A 27,948-nucleotide genomic window follows, 5' to 3' on the forward strand; every position below is an offset into this window, starting at 1 on the left:
TAGAAAACTGGCTGGATTCAGTTCAATCCCAAAAGGACTGAATTGAATATATATTGAACTGTAGGAAGAAGGCAGTGACGATGTCTTCTTGTGAGCAGTGTGAGTCCCTTCTTGGGTTCTCACTGATAGCTGTCAGGACATAGAGTGTCCACTGCTGAACAAGAACCTAGGTTAAAGCTCTGTGGGCACCATCCACAGGTACTGCAGCTGGTTCAGCCCTCTGTAAGGATTTTTCTTTGGAACCCTGTCAGGTGTTTTATCCATTTTATATTTGTGAAGTGTCTCACCCCTGAGTGCACTAATACGCTTCAGTGGCCCTGACCAACCTCACCTAGGTCCTCTTCCCCACCAGCACACACCCTGACATCACCCTGGTACTGCCAGCCCCTTCCCCAGCAAGGCCACAGCAGCAGGCTCTAGCACCCTACAGCTCTGCCGTGCCATGGTCAATGGCCCACTGCTGGGCCCATGGCCCAACTGAGCCTGACCCTGTCCCCAGGGAGGTTCTCATTGCTGGGACTGCCCTAGTGCTCCTGGCTGCCTGCTCTGTGCTGGGGTGGTAGGACAAGTCCTGACTGCCAGGCCTTCCCTTGGGAGTCCATAGACTGTGCTGTGACCTGGCAGGAGAATGCCACATCCAGTCCCACATAGAGCCCAGTGCCTACCTTGTCTCTTCACTGAACTGTGGTGGAGGATTTGAGGACTGATGAAAGAAGACTATTCTTATTCTACTCCTCCTATATCTACATCTTTTCATGCTGTACTTTTCAGTATATTTTGAAAGAAAAATAATGTGATCGCTAAATTTGTATTACAAATACCTTTTTATTATCCACTGAAATAGATAAAACAAAGTCTTTGGAATGACAGATTCTGTGTTGTTTGAAAGTATTCTGTGTTATGCTGGATGTTATTATGATGGGAATATTACATTTATGAAGTAATGGAATCTTGTCTTTTAGATTCGAAGGAAATTAAAAAAGAGAAAGATGGAAAGAATCAGCAGGCAAACAACCCGTCTTTAAAAAGTGGTAGGTATTGCAGCTGTCAGGTTATTAGTTAAGGTACCCTAAGAGGAAAAGTACATATTTGGAATGTCTGTCTCTTGAGACTGTTTTTTTCCTTCAATTTCTTTGTCTATAACTGATGTCTAGTTAAAAACATACAATTGCTTTTGCCTCACTGTTGGCAAAGTATGTTTTGGTGTAGCAAATGACTGTTGAAACTGCTTGGCTTGAATCTGACAGTTCTATTAGCTCAGACAAGTACTCATGATATATGTAATCAAAAACTATGTAAATATAAACACTTTTTAAAGATCACTTACTGATTTCCTTGTTCTTCTGATGATGTATGTTCCTGTTGAATGCCTCTTTTGCCTCAGTTATCTCTTTCATTAATGCTTGCTGTTGTCAAAAAAAGTTGAATTTCAGTTTAACAGTTTGAAATCTTAATATTGCTAACTAGATTAAGTTGCCTCAGTTTCTAGTTTTACTTAAAATAAATTCTGTTTTCAAATCAATAGTTTATTGATAATGAACTGAAGAAAACTACACAGTTGTCAAAAAGAAGCCAACTTCTTGTAAACTTATACAACCTCTGTTGTCCGCAGTAGGTGCCATAGGGTGACACATACGTCGGGCTGTTGGGAAATATGTGGAACTGTTGGCAATTTCACTTTTGTGAAATGCAGTAGGAGAGAAGCAGCATCCTTATATGCTCTTCATACATTTGCATTGGTCGAGTTTGAGGCAGCGAGAAATGTTGTGAGTACTGTTGACTGAAGTAGAGTATCTCTTTAGGAGTCCTAAGTTGTTAGGAAAATATCACTGGGTTACTTAAAGTCTCACTCTTCTTACATTCCCATACCATCTCACTCCTAGTGGACGGTCTGGTTCAGAGGTTTTACTTCATGCCACCTGAGAAATTGTGTTATTGACTATGTCAAGGACTATATCTTTGAACATAGTGAGAGACTAACAACATAACTGGGTAGTTGAGGCGATGTCTTTGCATAAAGATGTGATATCCTGGTTCTGCAAGCCATAGTAATGCTTTCTGCAGTTACGTTTGTCAGACTTCTTTCTTCCATTTCTTGGGAGGATATCAGTGGTAGTTTCCTTCTTTCTTATGAATGCCCTTCTTTGCATGTCTTAAAGTGTCCCTCTTCCCCTCTCCAGCTGTGTAAGAGGAGCTTACACAGGAGGACTTGAATGGCATGTCTGTGTTTTAAAAAATGTTGTCTGACATGACAGATGGAGCCCCATGCGACAGCCCCCACCAGCAAAGTGCTGTTCTTATATGACTAAGATAACCGTATTTCTGAGTCACTATAAAACTTCCTTGTCTTCTTCTGCACTAGAGAACAGTATGTTGAAAAAACTTTCGGTAGGAATAGTGCTAAGCAGGCAAGCCTTGTTCTGTTCTCTGTGTTCTTCCACTCGAGACTATGCTTTTCATCTGAGCAGTGAATTTGCTCATGAAAGCTGGACTCAACTCTGTCAAACACCTACAGAGGGGTGCCTTGCTTAGGATCTCTGATTAGCTATAGATTAGATGATAGTTTTTATCCTGTGTTATTGCTTGTTGGTGGCCAGAAAGAAGAAAGAGACCTCTTCTGGTCATTGGAATAAAGAAGGATGCATTGGATATCATCCAACAAATGTCCAGAATTTCCAGGAGACCATGCGATAGAAAAGTTGAAGAGGAAGGGAAACAGAGGTGTGGGAAAAGCAAAAAAAAGAGGGGGGAAAAAAAAAAAAGAAAAGCAAAAATAGTCTACAGTTGGTAGGGAAAGGGAAGAGTAGAAAAACTGGCTGAATGATCTCAGCATAAGAAAAGTACAAAGTACAAGGAAGGATATGAAGTACCTTACAGTTTACCTGCTATGTTTGCAATAGTGTGTAAAACAATTAAAAGGAAACTTCATCTTTGTCAAAGAGGGGTGGTGGGAAGAATAGAAAATATGCATACCTGGGTCAGAATTCTCAGATGCATACCAGGGGAACATAGGGATGAAATGAGAAGGCACAAGGTGCTTCATCTGTTTAAACAGGATTTAGACTGTGATAATGCTATATTAAAACTAAAAAAAAAACAACCCTTGATCTCTACTTATTTACAAGTTACACTTGAGTCTTCAATTTAAAATTTGTCAAACTTTGATTTAAACTAAACTAAAGCAGTGTGTGCAGTAGAAGAAGATAGAATTAGAGTACGCTCCAAAAGACTGGCATTCACACACGTTCATGGGACCAGATGGGATGCTGCTGGGGGTGCTGCTGGCCTGCAGGCAGAGCGTGAAGCAGCAGTGTGCTCTTGTGGTTGTAAACATGAACTGCATGCGTGGTCTTGTTAGCAAAGATGTGGGCTGCAGGCTGAGAGAAGTTGGCTCCTTTTGGGTGTCTGTGAGACTGTGTCTGGAGTACCCTGTTCAATTTTGAGCTCCCCATTGTGAAGGAGGCGTTGACATGCTCGATGCCACCGACAGCATGAAAGTGCTGAAGCACAAGATGGAAACAGAAGACTTGATTTGCACGGCTGAAAGAAGAGGAAGCTTACAGGAGATCACCTTGCTGATTTCAACTGCCTGACAGGTGACTGTGAAGAAAATCTGGCCAGATGCATTTCTGAGACACAATGGGAGGTCGTCTTGTCTTCACTCATGGGAACGTGAGACATTCCTGCTTCCTGTGAGGAAAGAAATCTTCACATGAAGGGTGATCAAACCCAAGAAGAGGAGCCCAGAGAGGTTACCCAGAAATACTCAGAACTCAGCAAGCCTTGCTGAGATGGGACCTGCTCTGAGCAGCCAAACTGGAGGCATCCTAGGGTCCCTTCTAGTAGCTTAAGTTAGCTTGTAATGGGCAAAGCCTCTCCAGAACTGCTAGGCTATTGACACAGAATTGAAAAAAACAGCAAGACAGCAAGCTGTTAACCCACAGAGTATTGGCTGTAAACCAGTGCTATTGTAGGCAACTATGGCATAAACTTCTTTTCTTTTCTTTTTTTTTTTTGTTTTTTGATTGTTTGTTTGTTTGTTTGTTTAAATAATGAGGCTGTTTGGGCATGCTGATGGTCTTGGATCACTGTTTAGAATCCTACTCCTGTGCTGGCTACAAATTACCTATTTTTTTTTTACAAAATGTCCTTCAGGTTTTTGGGTTGTTTTTTTTTTTTTCTTTTCCTTGTTCCCAATATATGCTAATTTGTTCTTCAGCATGAAAATTCCTTTTTCTCTCTCATTTTCACTTTGCTCATGGGTTGCAAGATTGTCTGTGTTGCACGACAGTTTTTCTTAAGCTGTTTAATTCAGCCTGCAGGTTGAGTGGGAAGGAGAATGCATGTTAAATCATTCAGTGTGAACTAATTTTCTCTTCAATTTCTCAGAGGTTGTGTGTTTTCAGGGGCTTTAGAATTAGAAATATATAGAAAACAACTGTTTCTTTACTTTTTGGGTAGAGATTTTTGGATAGAGATTTTTTTTTTTGTTCATGTTACTGTCTTCCTAGGTAACCATCTTACATGTTGTGAGATTCTTTCATTTCTCTTTTCTATGACTGCAGCATTTAAATGATAAGTAGCTCTGTATCTGAGACATTTGATTTACGGTAGCATATCTTCACAGATGGAGTGGTCCTAATGTAAATTAGGTCGTTTATGCTTGAGGGAAGAGTTTTTAATATCCCGGATTTAAAGTAAGGCGCAAGGCAATACTGTTTTCCTTATGGTTTTAGGTGCAGCTGGCTGTTGTGTTACCTTATGTAGGTTTCTAGCAAATACTTCCTGAAAAGCAAATCCCTTTGTTTTCCTCTGTACTTTCTGGACATCCCATCAAATTTAAAGTCCTGTTATAACAACTGAGATCATTTTGGGAAATGCAGCTATGGAGATAGAGTATTTTCAGAGGATGTAAATGGTGTCCCTCCTCTTGGAACATGCTGTCTCTGAAGTATTTACATTGCCTGGTTCTACCACAACAGCACTGTGGTTCATAATTACAATTTTGTATCAAGTTACAGCTGGAATAGCTGGAACATAAATAACATTTTGGTAGGGTTCACAGAATCATAGAATGGCCTGGGTTGAAAAGGACTACAAAGATCATGTAGTTTCAACCCCCCTGCTATGTGCAGGATTGCCAACCACCAGACCAGGCTGCCCAGAGCCACATCCAGCCTGGCCTTGAATGCCTCCAGGGATGGGGCATCCACAGCCTCCTTGGGCAACCTGTTCCAGTGTGTCACCACCCTCTGTGTGAAATTAACCTCTGGGTTAATTTTATTGAACTGAGTACATTAAAGTTTACTTTGAAAAATAATTTTTTAATCACAAGTCAATTGATAGTGGTAATTTTATTTTTAGATTCAAAGGCTATTTTTATAAGGTGAGACTTAGAAAGCAGTTAATTATTATTTTTGGTATTTGTGTCCTCCATGGCTTTTCAAAGAAAGGAGCTATGTATCTGGAGGCAGGTTTCTTAGGAAAGCTCAGAAGGACCATTTCCAGAGCGTACCCCCCTAAAATAGAAGTATCTTAATGCATTTTTAAAGTTAATACCTTTTGTGAATAATACAAAATGAGTGCAAGCGTATAAATATGTAAATAAGGCTTTTATTACAAAATATGCAGGCTTCCAAGGTGCCCTATGAAAACATCCTTGTTACCAGCCTAACTGCAGCTCAGTTTGCTGAATTATCAAGTTTTGAATTTTTTTTTTTTAACATTAGTTAACAACTGCATGCCCTCCGCAGAGTCAAGGACCAATCCTTCATACCCTTTTGAGGCTGCTGTGCCAAAAAATGAGGATCTTAGCGGACCAAGAGGATGGTTCTCTTCTGCTTGAGACACTGTAATTTTCAGTGAAATGCTGTGCTAATGCAGGCAAGCTCTGAGCAGTGTGCAAGTGACTGAAAACACTGCTGTTTTCTGTTTGTTTCTTTGTTTCTCAAAGTTGCAGAAATATGGTTGCCCAGTAGTGTTTTTACTGGCAGACACGATGCAGTTTCTCCACCGTTGTGAAGATTTTGCTCTGTGAAGTTATCGCTGATTGAACCACTGGGTGGCATCGTTGCACTATTTGGGGGTTCATTTATGGTCTGCTTTACAGGATCATCAGATAGATTCCAGCTGCCCAAACAGAAAAATAAGCAAAAGAGATCGTCTAGATGATTTATGGACAAAAGCATTAGTTGTGCTATGGTAGTTTTTATCTTGTAGTATTTACCTTACAAAGAGGAACCTTTATCAAACTTCTCATGAAAAGAAACAAAGGTGCTGTTGGAATGTAATGCTAATTATTTTGATTTATAGTGGACTGGGGATACTGATTCTTAACGTACATTTCAGTAGATGCTAAGTGTCTGTGGTTTTCACTGTGTATTATTAAATTAGTCCTTTGAAGTTACTGTACCAGTGCTGCTGTTCCTCCCACTGCTCAAGTGATGGGGAGCTAAGATGCAGAAGCACTGAAGTGATTTTTACAGGGATGTGCAGAGAATTGACTCTAGGTATCCTGACTTGTATCTTTATATGTGGAGCACAAAAAGAAGAACTTGTGGGTATACGTATTTTCCTGTTGTGTGATTCCCTGGTTGACTATTAAAGCTTCTCCAAAGGCTGTGTATTTTATGAAGTTTTCATTTTATTGCAATGCTGTTCTTGGGGAAACAAAAATATTCTACAGATATTTGGGTGGGTTTTTTGCTCTCTCTCTTTCCCCAGTTTACCTCTTAATTTATGTTCCCTTTCAAAACTGTCCATATGGCCTTTTTTTTTGTCTTGTGTCTTCCAGAACAGTTTAGTTGGGATGATTATCTGAAAGAGACTGAATCAATAGCTGCCCCTCTACATTGTTTCAAACAGGTATGCTAAATACTATTTTGCAAGTCTATGTGTGTATGTTTACATGTTATAGGGTGATTATATGTCAAATTTTACATTTGCACTGCTTGCAGACTTTGACTTCTTTTGATCTCTGTTTATCAGTATCTTAAACTTTTGGTAGATATCAGCAACTGAAATTTTCTGGTTTTGGTTTCTGCCTCAAGCCAGATTTTGAGGGTTTCATTAAAGCTGTATCTTTTGACTCACTTTTTCTTCAAAAGAGAACGAGATAGAACAGTCTCATTGGAGTTCAAAATAATTTTTTTTTTTTTTTTTTTCAGTAATATTAGAGGATTACTGTGAGAATTAAAGTTTGGTTGATAATGAAAGGAGCCTTCCACCAATTCTGTAACTGTGGGAGTCCTTTCAATTCTGGCTAGGTATTAGATGTACAAAATGTATGTATGTATATCTTTGTGCATGCTGGAAAAGTTATTTACCACTTATTTTCTGAATCTCCCAAATACTCAAATCATAGAACGGATTGTGTTGGAAGGGATCCCATGAATCATCAAGTTCCAATCCCCCCTTCCAAAGGCAGAGTTTGTAGTCACTAGATCATGTACTAGATCAGGTTGCCCAGAGCCCCATCCAACCTGACCTTGAATGCATCCAGTGATGGGGTACCCACAACCTCTCTGGGCAGTCTGTACCAGCATCTCACTACCCTCTCAGTGAAAAATCATTCTATGATTCCATGAAATATGTTGCATTTTAACTCTTTCAGATCGGGATGATTCTTACCAAGGTGTAATCATAGAATTGTTTGAGTTGGAAAGGTTCCTTAAGGGTCATCTGGTCCAACTCTCCTGCAGTGAACAGGAACACCTACAACTAGATCAGTGTGCTCAGAGCCCCATCCAGCTTGACCTTGAATGTCTCCAGGGACAGGGCATCTACCTGCTGTTTGGGCATCCTGTTCCAGAGCTTCAATACCTTTATCATAAAAAAAAAAAAAAAAAAAAAAAACAAACAAAACAAAACAAAAAAAACCTTCTTCCTTATGTCCAATCTAAATCTCCACTGTTTCAGCTTGAAACTGCTTCCCCTTGTTTTAACACAGCAGACCTTGCTAAAAAGTCTGTCCCCTTCTTGCAGCCCCCCTTTAGATGTTGAAAGGTTGCTATAAGGTTACCTCAGAGACTTCTCTTCTCCAGACTGAACAGCCCCAGCTCTCTCAGTGTCTCTCTGGACACACTCAAACAGGTTCACATCTCTCCTGTACTGAGGGCTCTACATCAGGTTGCAGTACTCCAGGTGAGGTCTCATCAGCCCAGAATCACCTCCCTCACCCTGCTGGCCACACTTCTTTTGATGCAGCCCAGGATACGGGTGGCTTTCTGGTCTACATGGGCACATTTCTGGATCATGCCCAGCTTGCCATCCCTTAGTATCTCAGGCCCTTTTTGGCAGGGCTATGCTCCATCCTCCAGCTCTTACTGATAGTGGGAGTTGCTGTGACCCAGAACAGAACAAAATGGCTTCTACAGGTGGATCAACCAGAAAAACTCCTGAACAGCTGGTAGTCATCAATGTCACGCCCACCAGATTTCAGTGATGGCAACTACATCATGGTTCTCTAGTAACATGGTGGCTTCAAAAATAGATAGTGGTAACAGGTACTGGAGTTTAAAGAATACATTAAAAAAATTTTGAGGAAAGGCTTTTTACCATGACTTGTAGTGGCAGAATGGACAATGGTTTTAAACTAAAAGAGAGTAGATTTAAACTGAATATAAGGAGGAAACTCTTTCTTATGAGGGTGGTGAGACACTGGAACAAGCTGCCCAGAGGAGGTGTTGATGCCCTCTTGCTGGAAGTGTTGAGGGCCAGGATGCGTGGGGCTTTGGGCAACCTATTTTAGTGGCATGTATTCCTGTCCTTGGCAGGAGAGCTGGAACTCTCTATCTTTAAGGTTTCTTCAACTGAAATCATTCTGTGGTAGAATATAAAGGAAATATTGGATCTATAATAAGGAAAACTATTTGTCCCTGAACTTAGTGTACTTCTGCTATGTCAAAAGATGGAGAGTAACTAAAGTTAAGCATTTCAAAGATAGGAATTAAGAAGATTGAGGTCACTGATGAGTATGCATGTGTAACTACAGTCTCAAGTTACTAGAATTTAGTATTATTTGTCATTCAGTGAGAGATATTAAGGAGTTTGTACAAAGGGTACTTAGTGTGCTACTTTACATCGTGCTCTACAAGTCTGATTTCCCCCTGCCTGATGGTTTTATATGTATTTACAGATGCAGTTTAAGTCTACCATCTTGTTTGAGCTAATGATCTTCATTTATTCAGCTCTTTGGAGGATGAATCAACCACTGAAGGCGTTTTTTTCTCTGTAGGAGCAGCTGGGGTCCAGTACGTTCCGAAGTTGGAGTTCTGACTTAGCTGTGAAAAATTATGTAGGATGAGTTTCAGTAGGTGCTCCTTCTATGTATTGGGTAGATAGGTGCTGAAGGAATTGGGTAGTTCAGGTTGGTAGAACTATAATATGTGTGAGAAGCAAAAAGCAACAAAGGAATAATCTGAAGACCTGGGCTAACAATATGAGGAGAGGAATCATCACGCTGTTTATCTGAAGTAATTTGCAGGAATAGAGAACAGAGAAACATGAGAACAGATGGTAGTATTTCTTCATGTTATGTCTTGAATTTCAACTTTCGCTTCAGGAGATGAGGATAAAGGACAAAATACTCCTCTCGTGCTGCTTTCAATGAGAGAGGGCTAAGAATAGCAAAGTCCATAGCTCTTTTTGGATGGATCACCTATAATTTATCATTTTCAGTGTGTGTTTTTCATAGTAGCTACCAGCTCAAGGCAGAGATCCTAAGCCCTGGTTGGGTAGGAGTAGGGCAGTGGTCTGTTTCTTGATCATTCTAAGTTAGTGCCATATTCATATGTTGTAGACCATGATGACCAGAGCATACACTCTTGAGATATGTAGCTGTAGCAGAAAGCTGCTCAGAAGCCTTTCCTTGTGTCTTTTGCGTGTTGACTTCTTTGCAAATGATGCTTGGGAAGCCTTAACCATACAACAAAATAACATCCCAAATAAAGATGTTTAAATAATGGGCTAAGATAGATATATCTGAGTGACCTGGATTTACTTTAGGAGTGTGTGGGTTGAAAAAAGAGCCTTCATGTCTGTACACAGCAAATTTCAAAACAATTTGCATATTCAAACTACACTTCTAGGATTTGACCTTTAAGTAGGAAGTGATATGCAATGTTAATTATTGTAGAGCCAGCTCTTTTCGCTAATTAATGTTTGAGGATTTTAAAACTAAAGTGCTTGAGATTCGTGTAGGACTAATTTGACTTCTGTTGGATTACACATGAATTGTATGTGTTGTTATCACTCTGTGTAATGAAAGGAAGACGCTGCTGTGGCCAGCCGAAAAACAAGCAGAGAGCTTTATTTGACAGTTATATCCAGAAATTGTGACTTGTGGGAATATTACAAAATTTACATTTTATAGTAATTAAAAATGACCAGGGGAGAGCAATAGATTAAAGTCTCTACCATTAGTTAAGGTACAGGCATAGACTGCTAATAAGAATTGATTAAAGAATTTATCTTAATTTAGAATATTTTATCTGTTGCTCTCCGTTGTTTTTAATTACTCCCTAAAATTTGGAAGCATTCTTTTCATTCTCTTACCCCTAAACTTTTCAAGTAGCTGAAAATTTTAAATATAAACAGCTCAGCCCCTTTGGGTTAGAATAGAGCTTCAAGCAAGGCTCTTAAATAGCTGGTTTTGTTATTTTGCTACATGATAAGAACTAGTATGGAGGAGTTACCTTTTAGAACTGTGCCTTGAGTTGTTGCTATTTAAACAGGCTCACCTTTCCTTCAAAAAAATAAACTCCCTAATTTCTCAATTTCAGTTGTCTTTCATGGTTGGAGAAAATAACAGCTGGACAAGCAATGTCCTGAAATTGAATTGCCCTTTAAATTTAATATGCTCAGTCTCCCCTTTCAGACAGCCTGCTGTCTAAAAGCAGCATTGGCAGATGCTGCCCTCAGTGCTCACTGAGTATTGCTTGTCTCCTTGGTTTTTGGGCTCTGACTCCTCCAGGGCTCCTGCTGTTGATCTGGGATCTGCTTGGAACACTGCCCACCATAGAAAAGATACGTTTTTAAAAATGAAGTGCTGTGGAGGTAAAATATCACTAATACTTGTTTAGGAAGCAGAATTCCTCAACCCTTTTCTGTGTACCCAGGCATACAGGTACACCCTGTGTATTCAGTATAGTTCCCTACCTGGCCTGACCGGACGGGTGTGGCAAGGGATGTCTGAATCTTGTGAATGCCCGTGTTTGTGAGCCTTCTGCCTGCCTCCTGTGTTAGGATTCAGGTTATGTTAGCTACAGGGGTAAAATGGCAAGTGGAAAGCTGCCATTTTTGGTATCTGCATTTGGGAGTAGCTTTGACCTATCTGAGGTACAGAGGCAGGCTTCCAGGAGAAGTGTTCCTGTCCTATGAGAAACCTCAGTGTTTGGCTTGTTTAACTTGAGGAAAGATTGATCAGAAGGGATCAGGTTGCCACATGGAAATACACTGCAGGTTTTTTTCATATTTTCAAAGATGTTGACGGAACTGGAAGTACAGTATTGGTAAAAGTTTCTACAAATAAATTCGGGCTGAAAGTGAGGAGATATCTTAAGGGAAGTAGAAAGATTGTTCTAGAATCTCGCTAGAGCCAAGGTGAGTCATATAATATCAGTTAGTCTTGATAGAAGATTGTGATCGTTGTAAGGTGATGTTATTGCCTACAGGGTTCCATTAGGCAAGCATTCGGACTGTGATCCAGCTGATCTCTGCCAGTGCTTGTTGTTATGTGAACTTTTCTGTGTTCCTTATAATAACTCACTAAAGAATATTCTGCTTTTTTAACTTCTAATGTGTAACAAAAAAATTCAGCTGAAAGACCAAATTGCATTCATCATCTCTTCCTTGTGCTGGCATCTTTTTCCAAGAATCTGATGCCTGTTAATTAAATTGGCATTTCATTGTGTGTGTGTGTGTATGCGTGTGTATGAATGTACTCAGTTCTCTGTGAATAAGCTCAAGCTGCAGTTCCTATCTTTGCACAGTTTTACGTGACTGTAGGACTGTCTGTTTCCTTTCTGTAAAATGCTTTTAACATTAATTCGTTTTTCTGTTTCTTTCTTTGTACTGTAAATTTTTTTTTGGTGAAAAAACATTCTTGCCTGAAACCTTCATAGTGCTTAGTGCAAGAGGGTCCAAGTTTTGTTTCAATTTGCAAAATATTACTGTATTTCTTATGAATTAAAAACTAATAAGTATTGTTTGTTCTGGTATTTATTTGTTTATTTATTTTAAAGAGTTGTCATGTTTCCTGATATTCTTGTTTTTGTTTCCCATTCGCTTCAAGTATTATTCATTCCTCCTCCATCTTTGTATTCATATTCTTGCAATATTCCCATCTTACCCATCCTGGCTGTGCCTATGTTTTAAAAAATCAGTTGTGTTTATGTAGCAGAAGCAAGCATCAAATTATGCTGCTGGGAGGTTATCCAATCTCCTTTTCTGATTTACTGCTAAATGCTGAAAGTTCAAAGGCTTCTTTATATTTACCCACTTCTATGAAATATCTGGATGAATGAAAGCTGTATATTGAACTAGCTGGCAGTTTAGCAATGCAAACAACAATAACAAAAAGTCTTTTATCTCTTACTGTAGTCCAGAATTCCACCTACAAATGATTTCAAAGTTGGTATGAAGCTGGAAGCTCGTGATCCTCGCAACGTTACCTCGGTTTGCATAGCTACGATAATTGGAATCACTGGGGCCAGGCTAAGGTTGCGACTTGACGGAAGTGATAACAAAAATGATTTTTGGAGGCTTGTGGATTCCTCAGACATACAGCCCATCGGGACCTGTGAGAAGAAGGGGGGCATGCTGCAGCCTCCACTTGGTAAGAAACAAAGCTTCTGAACTAATGTCTATGGAGCAGAGTTTCGTTTTTGTCTTGGCAAATTCAGTGGTACTAACATGTCACCAAAGCATTATTTGACTCTAAAGGACAGGTAAGTGAACTAATTTGGGGTAAGTGGATTGTGACTTTTTCCTTCTTTTTTGATGAGGAGAGTCTTTTGAAATAAATGAGCAGAATAATTGCTTTTTGACTTTAGTTATTTAATGAAGTCTCTTAGTATTAAATTGTAGTGTCTGTCAGCTTTTGTAATGGTGAGATACTGTCTTGTGCCCATTCTGAAACTGTTCACTGATATACACACCCTACCATATGAGTGTGTATGGATGCAATATTTTATTGCTTGTTGTTGTCCATGTCCCTTTTAGTAGAACTTAATAAGGACTAAGTTTTGGGTAAGGCTGATTATCCTTTTTTCCTCTTCAGTAAGGTAGAGTGGCCCAGTAGAAGACACTTGCTGTTAAGCCAAGTGTGAAGTGCTCATCTGGACTGCATAAAGTGCATACAGTTCAGGACAACCTGAATCAAGCACTCAGTTTTCTTGGGTGCTCCAAACAAATTGCAATCTGGGAAAGGTAACAACAATATTGCATCAGGAAAGAGGCACTCCAGAGCTGTGGCAAACTGCATGTGTTTCTCATTTCCTCAAGCTGACACAAGAGGGGGATGTTTGATCAATTTGTTGTGACTGGTTTGCGAGCACAACAAATGCTCATGAGCAAGGATTCAGCTGTCCTACACTGAGAAATAGTCTGCAGATTTTTTTTTGCCTTCCATGAGCGGTATGAGCCACAACAGTACGTCTCCTCAAACTGAGAAGTAGTGCTTGAGCTTAGTGAAAACTAACTGAAGAAGTTTATTAAACAGGGAGCTGTACAAAGGAATTCCTTGCTGTACAATGAATACTCAAAATTAATTTTGACCAACTACTGTGAGTAATATAACTGTGGCATCATTTTTCTCTGCTGTGATTAATCTGTATATTTAGATCTACATTTTTCTACTGTGTTTTGTAGAGCTTACACTTCTGGGTACAGAAATCTTTAAATAAAATAATATTTCTTATTAGTTTGAACATACTTCTGCTTTTCAAAAGCAGGAAAAATAATGACCAACTTTCATCTTAATTAAAGATTACCTAGTCCTGTCATTGACCCATCACCACCATACCACCAAATCATGTCATTCAGTGTATCATCTACCCTTTTCTCCACCACCTCCCCTGGGCAGCCTGTGCCACTGCCTCATCGCTCTTTCAGAGAAGAAATTTTTCCAACTTCTTCTGATAGAATTATAGAATCGTTGAGGTTGGGAAGGTTGTTGTGCTTTTTCTTACTGACCTGAGGAAACTCTTCCACCATATCTGTTAACAGATTTCAGATCTTCTGTTAGAAAGGTAAAGTGAAAAGTATAATTTCATTGCAGTGCAAAACTTGATTAGTTTGCAGACAGGCAAACTGATACAGCAGGAGTTCACTTAACCAGTAAGTTGCTTCATGTAGATTGCAAGGGTAGATATTTTTGTGCTTTTGTGCTGCTTTAAGTAAACGTAAGATAATGCAGCTAGGACACCAGTCCACCAAAAATATTATTTGAGATAGATACAGTTTCAGCTCAAAAAGGCTTTTTTTCTTTTAATCTCTTTTTCTTGTGAACATAGAGGGTTTGAATGAAAACATCTGCATTTCTTGATACTGAAGGGAAAAGATTCTGATTTGTTTTTATTTTGTTTTTGAGAAATTACTGTTTAGCCTCTCTGAAGTTCTTGGCAGAACCTTCTAGAATGAATGCAGTGATACCAACATGAACAAGGGCTGTGAAAGAAAAGAGAGTATCTATTCTTTCAGCTGTATGTATGTGTGATGTATAACTTTTGTTCAAGACCACAGTGCTTTTTTTTTTTTTTTTTTTTTTAATGTGTTTCTAAACTGGCCTGATGAATTAAACAGCTCTGGATTCTGTGTAATGAAGACAGTAGAGCCATTAAGAAGAGAAACTTTCCGAGATCATCAGTTGAAGGGTTGATGCCTTCTCTTTGGATACCGTTTTTTACTCTATTGGCTCAGGCTACTTGCAGAGCAGCCCTAAACAAGCAGATGTTTCCCTGTATCCAGGAATGTAAGTTTACCTGCCCTCAGAACAATTGCAGTTATTCAGAAAAGAATGCAAATGCCATTATTTTTCCCTCCTGTCTTAGATTTTTCTGGAGATAGGCTGGATTCCAGCAATGAAGCGTTCTGGCATACCTAGATAAATTTTTGAAAAAGCCTTCTTGGCAGCTTTACAGCATCCTGTTCCTGGGCAAAGCTGGGAGCTAATTGGGTGTATAATTACCTCCTGTTAGACATTTAAGCAACTGATTTTATTATATTTTTTTCCTGAGTGGTAGGGAACCTTCTGGATACTAATGTTCTATTTCTCTCATAATAACAAGTTAAAATACTCCCTCCTACCTCATCTTTGCATAGCTTTAATTATGTATGTTACATAAGGTTTTTTAGAAAATGATTAATGTAGGAAAGGGTTCCTGTTCTGTCTTCTGTTTTTCATAGGTGATCTTTTATGGTTTTGAGAACTTAATGTTCTCAGCAAATTATGATAAAGTAACATTTACTGTGTTTTTACCAGGACAATTTATAGGCCAAGTGAAGTTAATTGAAACTGTTGTTTAGTTGTCATTCCTCTTTCTTTGTGTATGTGTCTTTTTTGTGCTAGCTGGTTAGGAATATTGTATTTCAGTAATCATACGTGTTTAGACTGTGTAAAGACTCTGGTATGAAACCAAGACTGATAATCAGCTCAGTAGTCTTCAAATTATGACACCATTTCTCAGTTGTGAGCTTTTTATTAATTTAGGTGTTGCGTAGGTAGTTCCAGCGCATAAACTTTTGTTTGGCTAAAGATAGCTTAAAGCTGTAATTTGAAGTACAATTAAAAAATACAATCCACGTAATTCAATTTTAGATTACTTAATGATTTAACTGATCAAGAATTGCGAATACATTCCACCTTTCTAGTGGCATTCTTCCAAGAGACTCTCCATGGTTCAGTTGTGAGGGAGCTCATCAGTTCCTGGCAGATTCTGGTAGTAATTGCTTTATGGAGAAATTTCCAATTCTCTATTATTTCTATTTGCCTGTAAAACTGTGCCTGGCATGTAACTGTAAAAGATGGAGTAAAACAGTGTAAAGGGGATATTTTTGGTTTTGCTTTATGCTTCTTTTTTTTTTTTTTTTTTTTAACTGGAAAGTAATTGATTGTGAAGGAAGATTATCTGGAATCAGAATATTTTCAGCCAAACCTTTGTTCTGCTCGCATCAAGTAGTTCAGCTGAACAAATCTGATTACTGTTTGTACTTCTTATTCACTTGTTTAATGAAGGATGCTGGAGTAGAAACATCTAGTTTACATTTTTCAATATGATATATACATCTATTACAGCCATTATATGTTTCTTCTTCACTGTTAGGTGTTCTTTGTTAAGAATATTTATTTATTTTAATGGTTGGGGGAGAAGAAACCAATTAGTCATTTTCTTATCTGATCTGATGGAAGATTTAAAACAGCCTTGAAAATAAGTCTCTCTTCAGTAAATGAAGGAATCTGGAGCTGAGGAAGTCATTTGAGAATGAGAAGTGCCCCTGTAAAGTAAGCTGAGTTATTCCTGAGTTCATTCTGCTTGGGAAGTTCCACTGAGGCAGGGACTGTGTGGGATGACCTGGTCATCTCCTGTGCTAGAAATCATATGTTGGACAGTCTTAAACGTTTATCTATCAAATCACAAACTAACAATGACTGATTCTGTAAGCAAACCACTCAAAATGGGAATGCAGCGCACAGATTTCTGTACCAACAGCTCCTCTATTTGGGCCTTCTTGGTTACTTCTATTTTGTCCAAGTCTGAAGTAGAGGGAGTCAGGCAGTAGTAAAGCCAATTTTATATCTTTTTCCTCTTGTATTTTACAAACTGAATGTAGGGATGTTATACACAAGTTATTTATTTGTTACTTAGGATTCCAGATGAACGCATCTTCTTGGCCAATGTTTCTCTTAAGAACTCTGAATGGAGCTGAAATGGCACCTGCGGCATTCTTTAAGAAGGTAAGGAGAAAAGGACTGCTAGTATACGTGCTTATCTCCGTTGGTCTCTGGTTGCATTTTTTTAGTGAGAATGCCAAGATACTGCCTATTGGCTGCAGCACAAGAAGGCAACTGTTATTTAAAACTACTTTGAAATGGATTGGCAGGGTACAAAACTAGAAAAGTGGTCTGCTTCTAGTCCATTGGATGGGTATCTCCTTTTCTGAGTTGAGACTTTTAAAGTTCACTGTGTTATTTAGAAGAACATTAGCACACTTTGTGTCATGGATTGAAAACATGATGCCTTGTCTCACGTTTCTTAAAAGCATTGTATTCATGTTGTGATTATGCATAAGGGTAAATTTTTTTTTTTTTTCTTAGAAAAGGAATCATTGGAATAAAAGAGTGCTTGGAAACATTTTGTTAAATGTCTTAATTGGATGCATTACTCATCATTTAAAATCTAATGAGAAAGTTGTTGACAGTAGAAAAAGCTGTTCTGCTTGTTTTTTTTTTTAACTATCAAGTAAACTGCACTGAAACGTGAAAAAGTATACATAAAACAATAGTAATATTAAAATGACATATTCATTTTTTTGTTATGGTGTTGTCAAAGAGAATGGCTTCATTTCTGATACTGAGAATGATATTTAAATGTATGTCAGTAAGAGAGAGTTCTTTTCAGACCTGCCATGTTACTTACATTAACTTCATGTAGTTTTCTGAGGTGTGTTGAATCAAACTTCTCTGTGGTAGCCTATCAGCATGACTGAGATGATTCTTTTTTGGAGGCTGATGTTGCTAAGGTTGAGGTGGTAATTCAAGCTCCCTTGTGTCACCACCTTTGCACTGAGGGTACATTTTTGCTTGCTTTTTTTCTTGTTGACTTGATTTTTTGTTTCTCTTTTGTCCACTTGGAATTGGTTTGAGGCAGGCTTAGTTAATAGAGGCCTATAAATAATGTCCAATGCTAATGAATTTTTCATGGACTAATTGAGAGATGAAGCTTTTACCAGACATTTATCAGTCCCCAGAAATGCCCATTCCCTGCAAACCTTCTCTTCTTTATTAGCATGTGATAATTTCACGTTAGTGCCTTTGCTGTCCTGCTGCCCAGGCATAATGTATTGGGTGCAACCTATTGCTTATGTAAATACTTTCAGCACAGCCTTGCTGTTATGGGGAATTTTGCTAATTATCCCAACTGTGTTTGTGGGAACAGAATCTGGATTTTTATGGTACACGAGAGAAAAAGCAAATATGACACATCAGTGAGTTTCTTTGAATATCCGTTGTAACTTTTTGATAGTACTAAGAAATAAGAATGTTGAAGAAAAAATAGAGGTTTTCTGACTTCTGTTTTTAAGGGATCACATGAACACAAATATTCTACCAATCTTACTTTTGTAGGAACCACCCAAACCTGCGACAAACTGCTTTAAAGTTGGAATGAAACTTGAAGCTATAGATAGAAAGAACCCATACTTGATTTGCCCAGCAACCATTGGAGATGTTAAAGGAGATGAAGTTTTTGTTACTTTTGATGGCTGGAGAGGAGCATTTGACTATTGGTGCAGATGTGATTCTCGTGATATTTTCCCAGTTGGATGGTGTAGCTTGACAGGAGATGCATTACAACCACCAGGGAACAATGGTAAGATGGTTAATAATATTGCTTAATTGTTTTTCTCTCAATTACAGCAGAATTTTAAAAACCAGCTGGCTGTATGCAGATAAGAATGGAGATTTTATTTGTGAGTAGATGAGCAGGGCGAAATATTTTTAAATTTTCTTTATGTAGTTTAAAGCAAATAGGATATTTTCTGGGAAGCAAGTTTCTGTGTTTGTAGCAACTCTGGAAGTACTTTAGTTAATATTTTACTGTGAGAAGGGCTTCTGGTAATTTTTTATTTTATTTTATTTTATGCTTGTGTAGAATCTTGGACTTAAGCTAGGTTTGCTGTTGGTATTACAATAGTTAAACGATGCTTTTTAATGGCATCAGTATATCCTCTGCAGCAGCACTTTATATTAAGCTAACCTAAGAATATAGGTTTAAACTGTGTTTTTGTTTCATACTCTCGAATTCTGTCTCAAAGCTGCCTATTCTGAATGTATCATCCTCATTTTTTAATTTATGGTTATGAGTATGTTTGGTAATAGAGTCCATTTAACTTGTGGCAACCTTGCTTTGTAATATTCAGCCACCTACCCTGGAAAAATGGGAGATTAAATAAAGAGGAATATCCTGAAGGTAATTGCTCTTCTACTCTTGTTCTTTCTGTAATGCAAGATTTTTCTGTCAAACTATTTGGGCTCTGCTACCTTTTCTCTCTTCACATTTGACAGAAATTAAGATTTTTATAGAGGGGGCCATATTTTAGTTCAGTGCTTCAATACGGTTCACCAGAATAAGTTGTTCTAATGGCAAACATTTTCACAGCTGGTGTTAGGTAAGGAACAAGCAGACTGGTTCCAGCTCCCACTGAAGTACAAAAGGAATAGAAGCAACGAGGCAAGAAATCAGTCATTCCCCCTACTTTTTCCTCTGTTATTTTTCTCAATCCTTTGCCAATGGGTCAAGAGTATATGGAACATCTAGGTGATAAAGAGTTCCTTTCCTAGCTGCTTGTTTCCTCTGAGACCTTGCCCTCACCTGCCTGTCCGTAATTGCTGTCTGCAGTCGTGGCCAATAGGTCACAGTAACTGTAATTTAGTTTAGCCCATGCTCCAGATTTCAGCCAAGGAGCAATGATGTGTGTAGCAGTGCTGGCAGATCAAAGATGTGCAGGTACAAATCCGCGGTGAGAAGGGAGGGGGAAGTGAGGAGGAAGAAAGTATACATTTGATCAAAATAGTGCAGAGCTGCATGCCTCAGCTTCTTCAGAAGGCTGGCTTTGTCTTGAGGAGTCGTGAATAAAGTCTGTTTTTATGATAAGTTAGTTTATGTCAACTGGGGAGAAATAAAAGGGATATATATACAAAAAGGGATGTACAAAAGGGATTGTGTAAATAGGTGATGTATGTTTTTGTTTTTTTTTTTTTAAGATACTTTTGTGACCATTTAAATTGCTGACTCCAATTGCATCTTCTGAGAAGAAGCATTATGAAATTATTTAGTCTACTCCAGTTTCAGTGCTGGAAAGTGTTTTGAGACATTATGTACAGCACTTCTCTTGCCTAATTAGTGTTTAACGGACATCAAAGAGTAGTATAATAATAAGTTTGATTGTTCAATATTCCAATTGTTCAGATACTAACCTGAGCACAATTCTTGAGTATGCTGGAATCTGGTGAAAGGTGAAAGACCTACTCTAAGAACTCTGGATTCTATTGCTTTTATTATGAAGAGCAATAATGCTTTAGGCACTGATAAAACCCAAGGTGAGGTTGTTGCAGATGTTTAGTTAAAACTGTAGAATTTTGGAGACATGGTAGAACTGTGTGGCAGGGAGGTGAAGGCTAGGGATTTGGTTATTTGCAGTTCTAAAAGTGTGTCTAAGGCTGCAGTTGTGTTCCTTTTTTTCCCTGTTAGGAGCAGGAAGTTTGTTCTTTAAAATTTAAAATTTGCTTCATGAGCACGTTATATGCATTTGTCAAATTTACATAGCTAGGTGTAATATTTTTTGCTCTCAGGTTGTTTTTCAGAGTTATTTGATTGCTTTTGAGCCATTAAAGAACTGTAATGATAGTCCTTTTTTAAAATGTAAATAGTAGCTTCAAGGAGAGTGTAATCAGGTCATTTCAATTCAGAAATATGATGAAGTTGTCAGGATTCTTCATTAAGTCACATTAACATTGACTACTTCTGTTAAGGAAGAAAGCATGGCAGATAATATATTGTAGGAATTCACTTGAAGTATTACGGTATCATTCTGGCCCTGACTTTTTTCCTGCCAATTATTTTAGTGTTTCTGTGTTCAATTACCATAGTAGAAAGTGAAAATAATTGACTGAATATGGCTTAGATTTCAAAGTGGATATAGTGGAAAATATTTTTGTTTATTTTATAACTCCTTTTTTTTTTTTTCTAGGAGGCATTTAAACACGATACACAAACAAAAAGAACTGAAAACAAAACAAATTTTAATTACCAAGCAAAAACAATATTCTGTAATCTGAGTATGAAGGTGATAAATAATGCTTTAAGTTTTATCCATACGCGTGACAACAGCTTCCTGCCATGAGACTTATATTTTTAATGTCTGAGAGAAAGTGCGGTAATGGAGATGATCTGAAAATTAGGGAGCATTTTAATGCAGTTTACTCCCTAACTTCTACATAGCAGTCATGGTGGTTTTTTTTGTTTGTTTGTTTGTTTGTGTCCCCCCAAACTGTTTCTACTGCAAACTTATAAAATCCTGATCTGTTTTCTTGTACCTTACTCTAGGATGAGTTTAATTCTTCTGATCACCTTTGTTCTTCTGTACTGTTTTCATTTCAACTATGCCATTTTGAGCTACTAGAACTAGAAGTGCAGAGGATGGCTAAGACTTAGAGGCATTGTTTCTGTTTTGTTTTCTGTTCCTTTTACAATTATTCATAAGGTTGCATTTGAGATTCTGGAGCACTACTGAGCAATGAATTAATACTGCCACAGAAATAATAATTCCAAGATGTTTCTTATGTAATGCTTTGTGATGCTTCACTATTTGCAGAAGCTGAATTAATTTTAATTGCTTGAAACTGAATTTCATCTTTTACTTCCTCACCTGCTGGGCATCAGCTCCGTTTTGCAAGATCTGTACTCAAAGAACTATTTTACATTTGTTGCCATTGCATGCTTCTCTCTTGCTGTAGATCATATATGGATAAAATGCACAAGCCCAAGCAGGGATCTCATCAGGATTTCTCTAGAAAGCTCTTGACTTTGGATATGTCCATTTGTTCCTGATCGCTGCTTAGTATTTTCCAATAAATTCTTTAGAAAGAGCCATGAGGGCCTTCTCTTCTATCCACTGTTAGTTAAATTTGTTAGTTAAGAGTCTGTGGTATGAGATCTTGTCAAATGCAAATCCACAGACTGCATCAACTGACTTTCAATCATCTGATTGCCTACTGATTACTTAATAATAACAATATTCTAATGGATTTACAATGATGTGACTTTACAAAAGCTGTCTTCGCTTCTCCTTTAATACATTGTGTTTATATTTGTGTTCACTGCCTCTGTTCCTGCACGGTAGTTTTTAACAACTTGTCCAGTACACACATCAGGTGTCTTGTCCATACTTTCCTGGCTGGAGGATTGGCATCATGTTAGGTATCTTTATGCCTCTGGACCTGAGGCAATTTTGAAGACAAACTTCATAGCACTATCAGTAGGTGAACGTACCGCTTTTTATCCCTAAACTTCAATGGGCTGTCTGCCCAGCCAGCTCTGCTCTTTGTTTCGTCTGTGATTCCTGACCTCAGCTACTGGTACTTCGTGTCATGAGCTTCTTTGAAATCTTTGTGAAGAAGGGTTCTAGTAAAGGAACTGATGTGAGCTTCCTTGGGTGAACACAAAAGCAAAAAGAACAGTTGATCTTGTTGCTCTAGTGTTACCTTCTGCATTTTTTCTGAAATTTGATCATCCATGTAACTTCTGCTTTTTATATACTTTGAAAAGACTTTTTAAAGTCCAATATCTTTTGCATGTTTTTCTATCTACTGTTTTTCTGGGCCAAACATGTTATGCTTGTATACTTAACTGCTATAGATTGTTATTTTTATTCTACTCAGTTGGATAATAGAGAACTATTACTATGCCGAAGAAGTAGCTGGTTTTATCTGAAGCTTATGATTGACATAGAAGACAGGTGACTGGAGACTGTCAGAGCAGTTTTGGTTTGCTGTTTCTGTATCAATTTATTTTGCCATTTAGTCATTATATATAAATGCCAGTTACTTAGCTAACTCATCTTCTTATAAGCAAAACCACTTCCATGAAAGAATGAAGACGAGTATGTGGGGAAAAACCATGTGGGAGATAAGTAGGTTCACCTGCAAAGATTGATTTAATTGTGAAGAACTGTATATCATTTAGATGTGAAACGCATCTGCAGAAAGATCATTTCCCATAGTTCCCTGATCCTCCTCTCTTCTTCCAGTCTTACGAAGTTTGATCTCTGACAGATCGAGGTGTAGCAAGAATCTGCTCACTGCATCTTGCAGGAGAGAGTTCAGGTGAACAAGGAAAGATGATGTTGTAATCAGGGAAAAAAAAACCAACAATGAAACACTGTAGCTTTTATCCTTGCCCCCTCTTCCTTCCCTTCCTCTCTGTCTTTCCCCCTCCACACTATGTGCCACCTCATTGCTTTTCTCCTTGTTTTGTGCTTTTGTTGTCAGTGAGAGCAATCTTTTTTCCTTGCACTAATCAGGCTATAATGTTAAATATCTCCTATAGCTGTCTACAGCAATAAGAGAAGGATAGGCCCAAGTGGAGGTAAAGGAATGTCTTGTTTGTCTGTTCAATGATTTCTTGGTTTTTGGTTTACTTAAATTTCAGACATGATCTCAATAGTTTGTGCAGATTTTTTCCAAGCTAGCTGCCAGAAATATGTCTCTCTGTTGCTGATAATGAAATGACGTCAAGATAACTGTACTGGGTTTTCAGCTGAGTTGTACACAATTGTGCAACATCATTGTAAACTTCAGTACTGCTCTACAAAGGAAGCACTGAAATGACTTTAGAGAGACCTACAGTAAGATCTTTGAAAAGACTACGTTGTTTAAAGTAGCAAAAAAAAATCAGATAAGCACAATAATCCTTAAGTTTCATTATAGATAGAAACATGCTGAATTTGCAGTCTCATACTACTGGAGATTTCATTTTACTCTCAATGCAGCCGGCTTCTTTCTCTGAGCAGGTCACAGTAGTTAGGCATACAGTAAGCAGATATATGCTGTCTTCAGAACTGTAGATAAAGAACTCCTCAGTGCTTCAGGCTAAAATCTGATTTGCCATATTCTCTCGCTTGTTAAGCTTTTTTTTTTATTTGGTATTAATGTTTCTTGGCATCATGCAGCAGGGCCTGGATGGTGCTGCTACAGGGCAGAAATCACTTACTTAAAATAAAGGTTTTACCTCTCCCAAAGGTGTGACCTTATTGTAAGACTGGTTTTGTCACCATCTTAACACGCTTATGAGGTAACTGTAATTCTCTTTCAAACTGTGAGTGCTCCAGGCACATATATTTTTTTCCTGTTACATGGAATTTTTTTTTATTTGCTCTTAGAATAGAACAGTTCAACTGGAGGGAACCTGCAGAGACTACCACGTCCAACTCCTGACCATCTCAGGGCTAACCAGAAGTTAGAGCATGTTACTGAGGGCTTTGTACAAATACCCCATAAACACTGCCAGGCACAGGGCATCAGCTGCCTCTCTAGGAAGCCTCTTCCAGTGTTTAACCACCCTCATGGTAAAGAAAACTTTCTAATGTCCAGACCCTTCCCTGGCAGCTCTATGCCATTCCCCTGCTGCTGTCAGTTCCTGGGAGCAGAACTCAGCACATCCCTCTGCTTCCCTTCATCAGGGCACTGCAGTGAAGTACCTCTAGGCCTCCTCTTCCCAATGCTCTCAGCCTCTCCTCACAGAACATGCCTTCAGCTCTGTTACCAGCTTTGATGCCTCCTTTCAATATCTGCATGGACCGTAATGTCCTTTTTGTGTTGTGGAGTCCAAAACTGCACACGATACTCGATGTGAGGCCGCACCAACACTGATATAGCAGGAACATCACCTCCTTTGACCGGCTGGCTGTGCTGAGGACACACTGCTGGCTGATGCTGAGCTGCTGTCACCAAGACCCCCAGGTCCTTTCTTGCTGGGCTGCTCCTCAGCCACTCTCCTCCCACGTGTGCCTGTGACCAGCATGTGGCACTTACCTTTGTTGAACTTTGTGAGCAATGTATCTAGACCCACGTCCGTCCAGGCTGCCAAAAGCACTTTCCAGTTTACTGTCAACAGCAGACTTGCTAAGGATGCATTCCACTCCTGCGTCCAGATCATCGATAAACATGTTGAACAGGACTGGACCTAGAGTTGATCCTTGGGGAACACTGATGGTGACTGGCTGTCAGCCAGATGTAGCCCCGTGTTCTATAACCCTTTGAGCTCTGCCATTGAACCGGCTCATAACCTAGCCTAGTGGTGTGTCTCGTCATCTCACAGTTGGACAACTTGTCAAGAAAGGTGCTGAGAGGGATGGTATCAACGGCCTTACTAAAATCCAGGAAGATTACTTCTGCTGACTTCCCTTTGTACACCAAGTGGGTTACCTAATATTATAAGTCCAGCCTTAGTTATTTGATCTCCTTGTGATTAACCTGTGTTGACTATACCTGGTAATAGCTTTTTTCCTTAAATGCCTTTCAGTACCTCACAGGACAATGTTCTCCATAACTTTTCCAGGTACTGAGGTTAGAATGAGAGGTCTTTAGTTTCCTGAGCCTTTGCTCATGCCTTTTTTGTAGTGGGGGTAATGTTGGCTAGCTTCTAGTCAGCAGGAACCTCCTCAGCATCCCACAGCTTTTGGTAAAGTGTTGGAGAGGTCAAGCTATAATATCTAAAGACTCCTTCAATGCTCTGGGCTGAATCTCAGTAGTCTCCATGGACTTAGGAACATAGAGCTGGTAACAGCTGTTCCCTTTCCATTTTGGTGACCACAGATCAAAAGTCACCGCTCCCCAAGCTGTGGTCCTCAAACACTGTGGACAAGGCACCATAAGATCTGTGATTACTATTAAATATTAAGATTTTAAAAAGTCATTAAATGCCTCTATCTTTCCTTGTCCGTAGTTATTAGTTGACCTCCTGCTTCACGTATCAGTCCTGTGTTTTCCTTTTCCTCCTTCTGCATGTTGACATACTTTAAAAAGACTTCTTTGTTGTCAGACACCACCCTGGTTGCAATCAACTCAAGTGGAGCCTTAGCTTTTCTTGTTTTCTCACTGCAGATATGAGCTGCAGCAAGCTCCCCATGAAGTCAGATGTTGCTTCCAGAGGTTGTATATTTTCTTTCTGCCCAGATTGCAGGATACCTGTTCATCCAGGCCAGTCTTCCAACCTGCTTACTTGACTTGCGACACAAATGAAGACCTCACACTGAGAGCTTGTGAATACTAATGGCATCAGTGGTTGGTTGTGTTGTCCAGCTAGTGGATGGGATTGGATGGATTTTTTTCTGAATCTGTGTTAGTAGATATAAGCTGTATTAAGAATATCAGTGCTCTCATTCAGATCCTGCCCTGAAACATAACAAATCACAGCTTTACAGTAACTGCATTTGTTTTGCTTCCCCTGAAGCTTATTGCATGTTGTAGTCTCATTTTGGGCCTACTTTGCATCCTGCTGAGGCTATTTGGGGAACAATGGAGACAGAAACTGTGCAGAATCAGTAACAACAAGGTCAAAAATCTGAATGTGAAAGCTTACACTTGATGTATAGAGGTAGGCTTTGCCAGGCTTAACATATCAGCACACCTGAGCAGTCTCCAGATAACTAATTTGTACTGCTTTGAAAGTTAATCGAGTGTTGACTGGGTCTCTTGCATCTGAGTTTATCAACAAAACAGAGCTCAGGGTTTTTTTTTTGTTTGTTGTTTATTTTCTTTTTTACTAGCATACTTGGTGTTGCTTTGTTGAATGATGACACCTAGAAGCTGGCTTTTCATGGTTCTTGCATTGTGGAGATTAACAGTAGGGATCTTTCTAGGAGTCTTTTTTTTTTTTTTTTTTTCCTTCCTGTTTGCCTCACTTCTGCTAGCACCCGTGTGAGTTATTAAAAATGTTTAGGTTTTTTTTTTTTTTAAAGTGATGTATCTTCGTTTGGTGAGCAGTGGGATTTGGTGGAGCTTACTTTGTACTTTCATAGGTATCCACAAAGACCCCAGACTTGTTCCATAGGTGCTGGCTTCAGTAGTTGTTGACAACAGGGGAGACCAGGGCTGTGCCTGAGGATGGAGGTGATGGAGCAAGAGTGCTGAAATGCTGTTAAGGGAAGTCCGAGAGAAAGAAACACTTTGCCTCAATTTTATCTCATACTGCTTAGTGTCCTCCATTTCACCTTTCAGGACTGCGGAAGGCAAGGACTGCCCACAGAAGATAGCAAAATAACACTTTTTTTTTTTTTCCTTTTTAAAATATTGGCAGAAATATAAATAATGGATAGAAACATCATGTATTACAGATACTTTCATATGACTCTCTGCTTCTTCAACTGAGATGTGAGCATGTACATTTTAGTAATGCTTAGCAGTAAGCTGTTTTGAAAACCTGCTAATCTTTTTCCACCTCCTTTCCCAGTTTGTCAAAACTATCACAATAAATATGTAATGTATTAAAGAATGCTAATTTTATAGTAAAAATTCAGGGCTAGAATTCAAGTAGTGTTTCCATTACTTCTGCTGTGGAATTCTCCCATGGATTTATGGTTAGTTGCTAAATCTCTTTGCCTCAATTTTATTAATCTGCAGATGAGAGTGGGCCAGGCTTTTACATTTTCAGAAGAATGTTCTCAAGGAGGCGTGTGAACTATATTGCATTACAAACAAAATAATTCCTTTTCTTGAAGGAAATGGTGATCTAAACTCTGAATTACTGCTTTTACTGTCCTAATAGGCAGCTTCACCTGAGGTAGGAATGCTGTTTTCACATGTGTGGAAAAATGGATTCCTACCTTCCTTCATGCAATTTTGCTTCAAATTTCTTATATCATTTCTTGTAATTGCTGCTCTGTGACACTAACTGAACAGTAGATTTGAAGTGTTAATACTACAAATTGGAAGATTTTTTTTTTCCTTGGTGTTAGTTAAAGAGGTAGAGTGAAACTCTTGCTGTGGATTATTTGAGGGAATTTTAATAATTAGAATTGCATGAGAGCTGTCATCTGTTCCATCCCTTCTCAAGTGCTGGAGCTGTTCAATAGCTTTAGATTTCACACTTGTCTTACATATCTGACTTATTCCAGCAAGAGAACGTGAGCTTAACATTATAGAGTCCAATTTTGCAGTCCTGCATGTGCCTT

The 27,948-nt window shown here is 38.7% G+C and overlaps 1 protein-coding gene across 6 annotated transcripts in view; it reads left to right on the forward strand.

Moving 5' to 3' along the window:
- The window catches only part of SCML2 (Scm polycomb group protein like 2), a 67,486-nt gene that overhangs the window by 14,675 nt on the left and 24,863 nt on the right, over positions 1-27,948 (forward strand). For 5 of the 6 annotated variants that reach the window (XM_085211388.1, XM_085211401.1, XM_085211415.1 and 2 more), the window contains exons 3-7: positions 963-1,031; positions 6,794-6,864; positions 12,601-12,835; positions 16,866-16,954; positions 18,344-18,587. In XM_085211388.1, the coding sequence (XP_085067514.1) occupies positions 963-1,031; positions 6,794-6,864; positions 12,601-12,835; positions 16,866-16,954; positions 18,344-18,587 (708 nt within the window). The remainder of the gene's footprint in view (positions 1-962; positions 1,032-6,793; positions 6,865-12,600; positions 12,836-16,865; positions 16,955-18,343; positions 18,588-27,948) is intronic. The other variant, XM_085211408.1, reaches the window with a different exon arrangement.

Source organism: Meleagris gallopavo, chromosome 1, assembly GCF_905368555.1.
Source record: "Meleagris gallopavo chromosome 1, MGAL_WU_HG_1.1, whole genome shotgun sequence".
Classification (NCBI taxonomy): domain Eukaryota; kingdom Metazoa; phylum Chordata; class Aves; order Galliformes; family Phasianidae; genus Meleagris; species Meleagris gallopavo.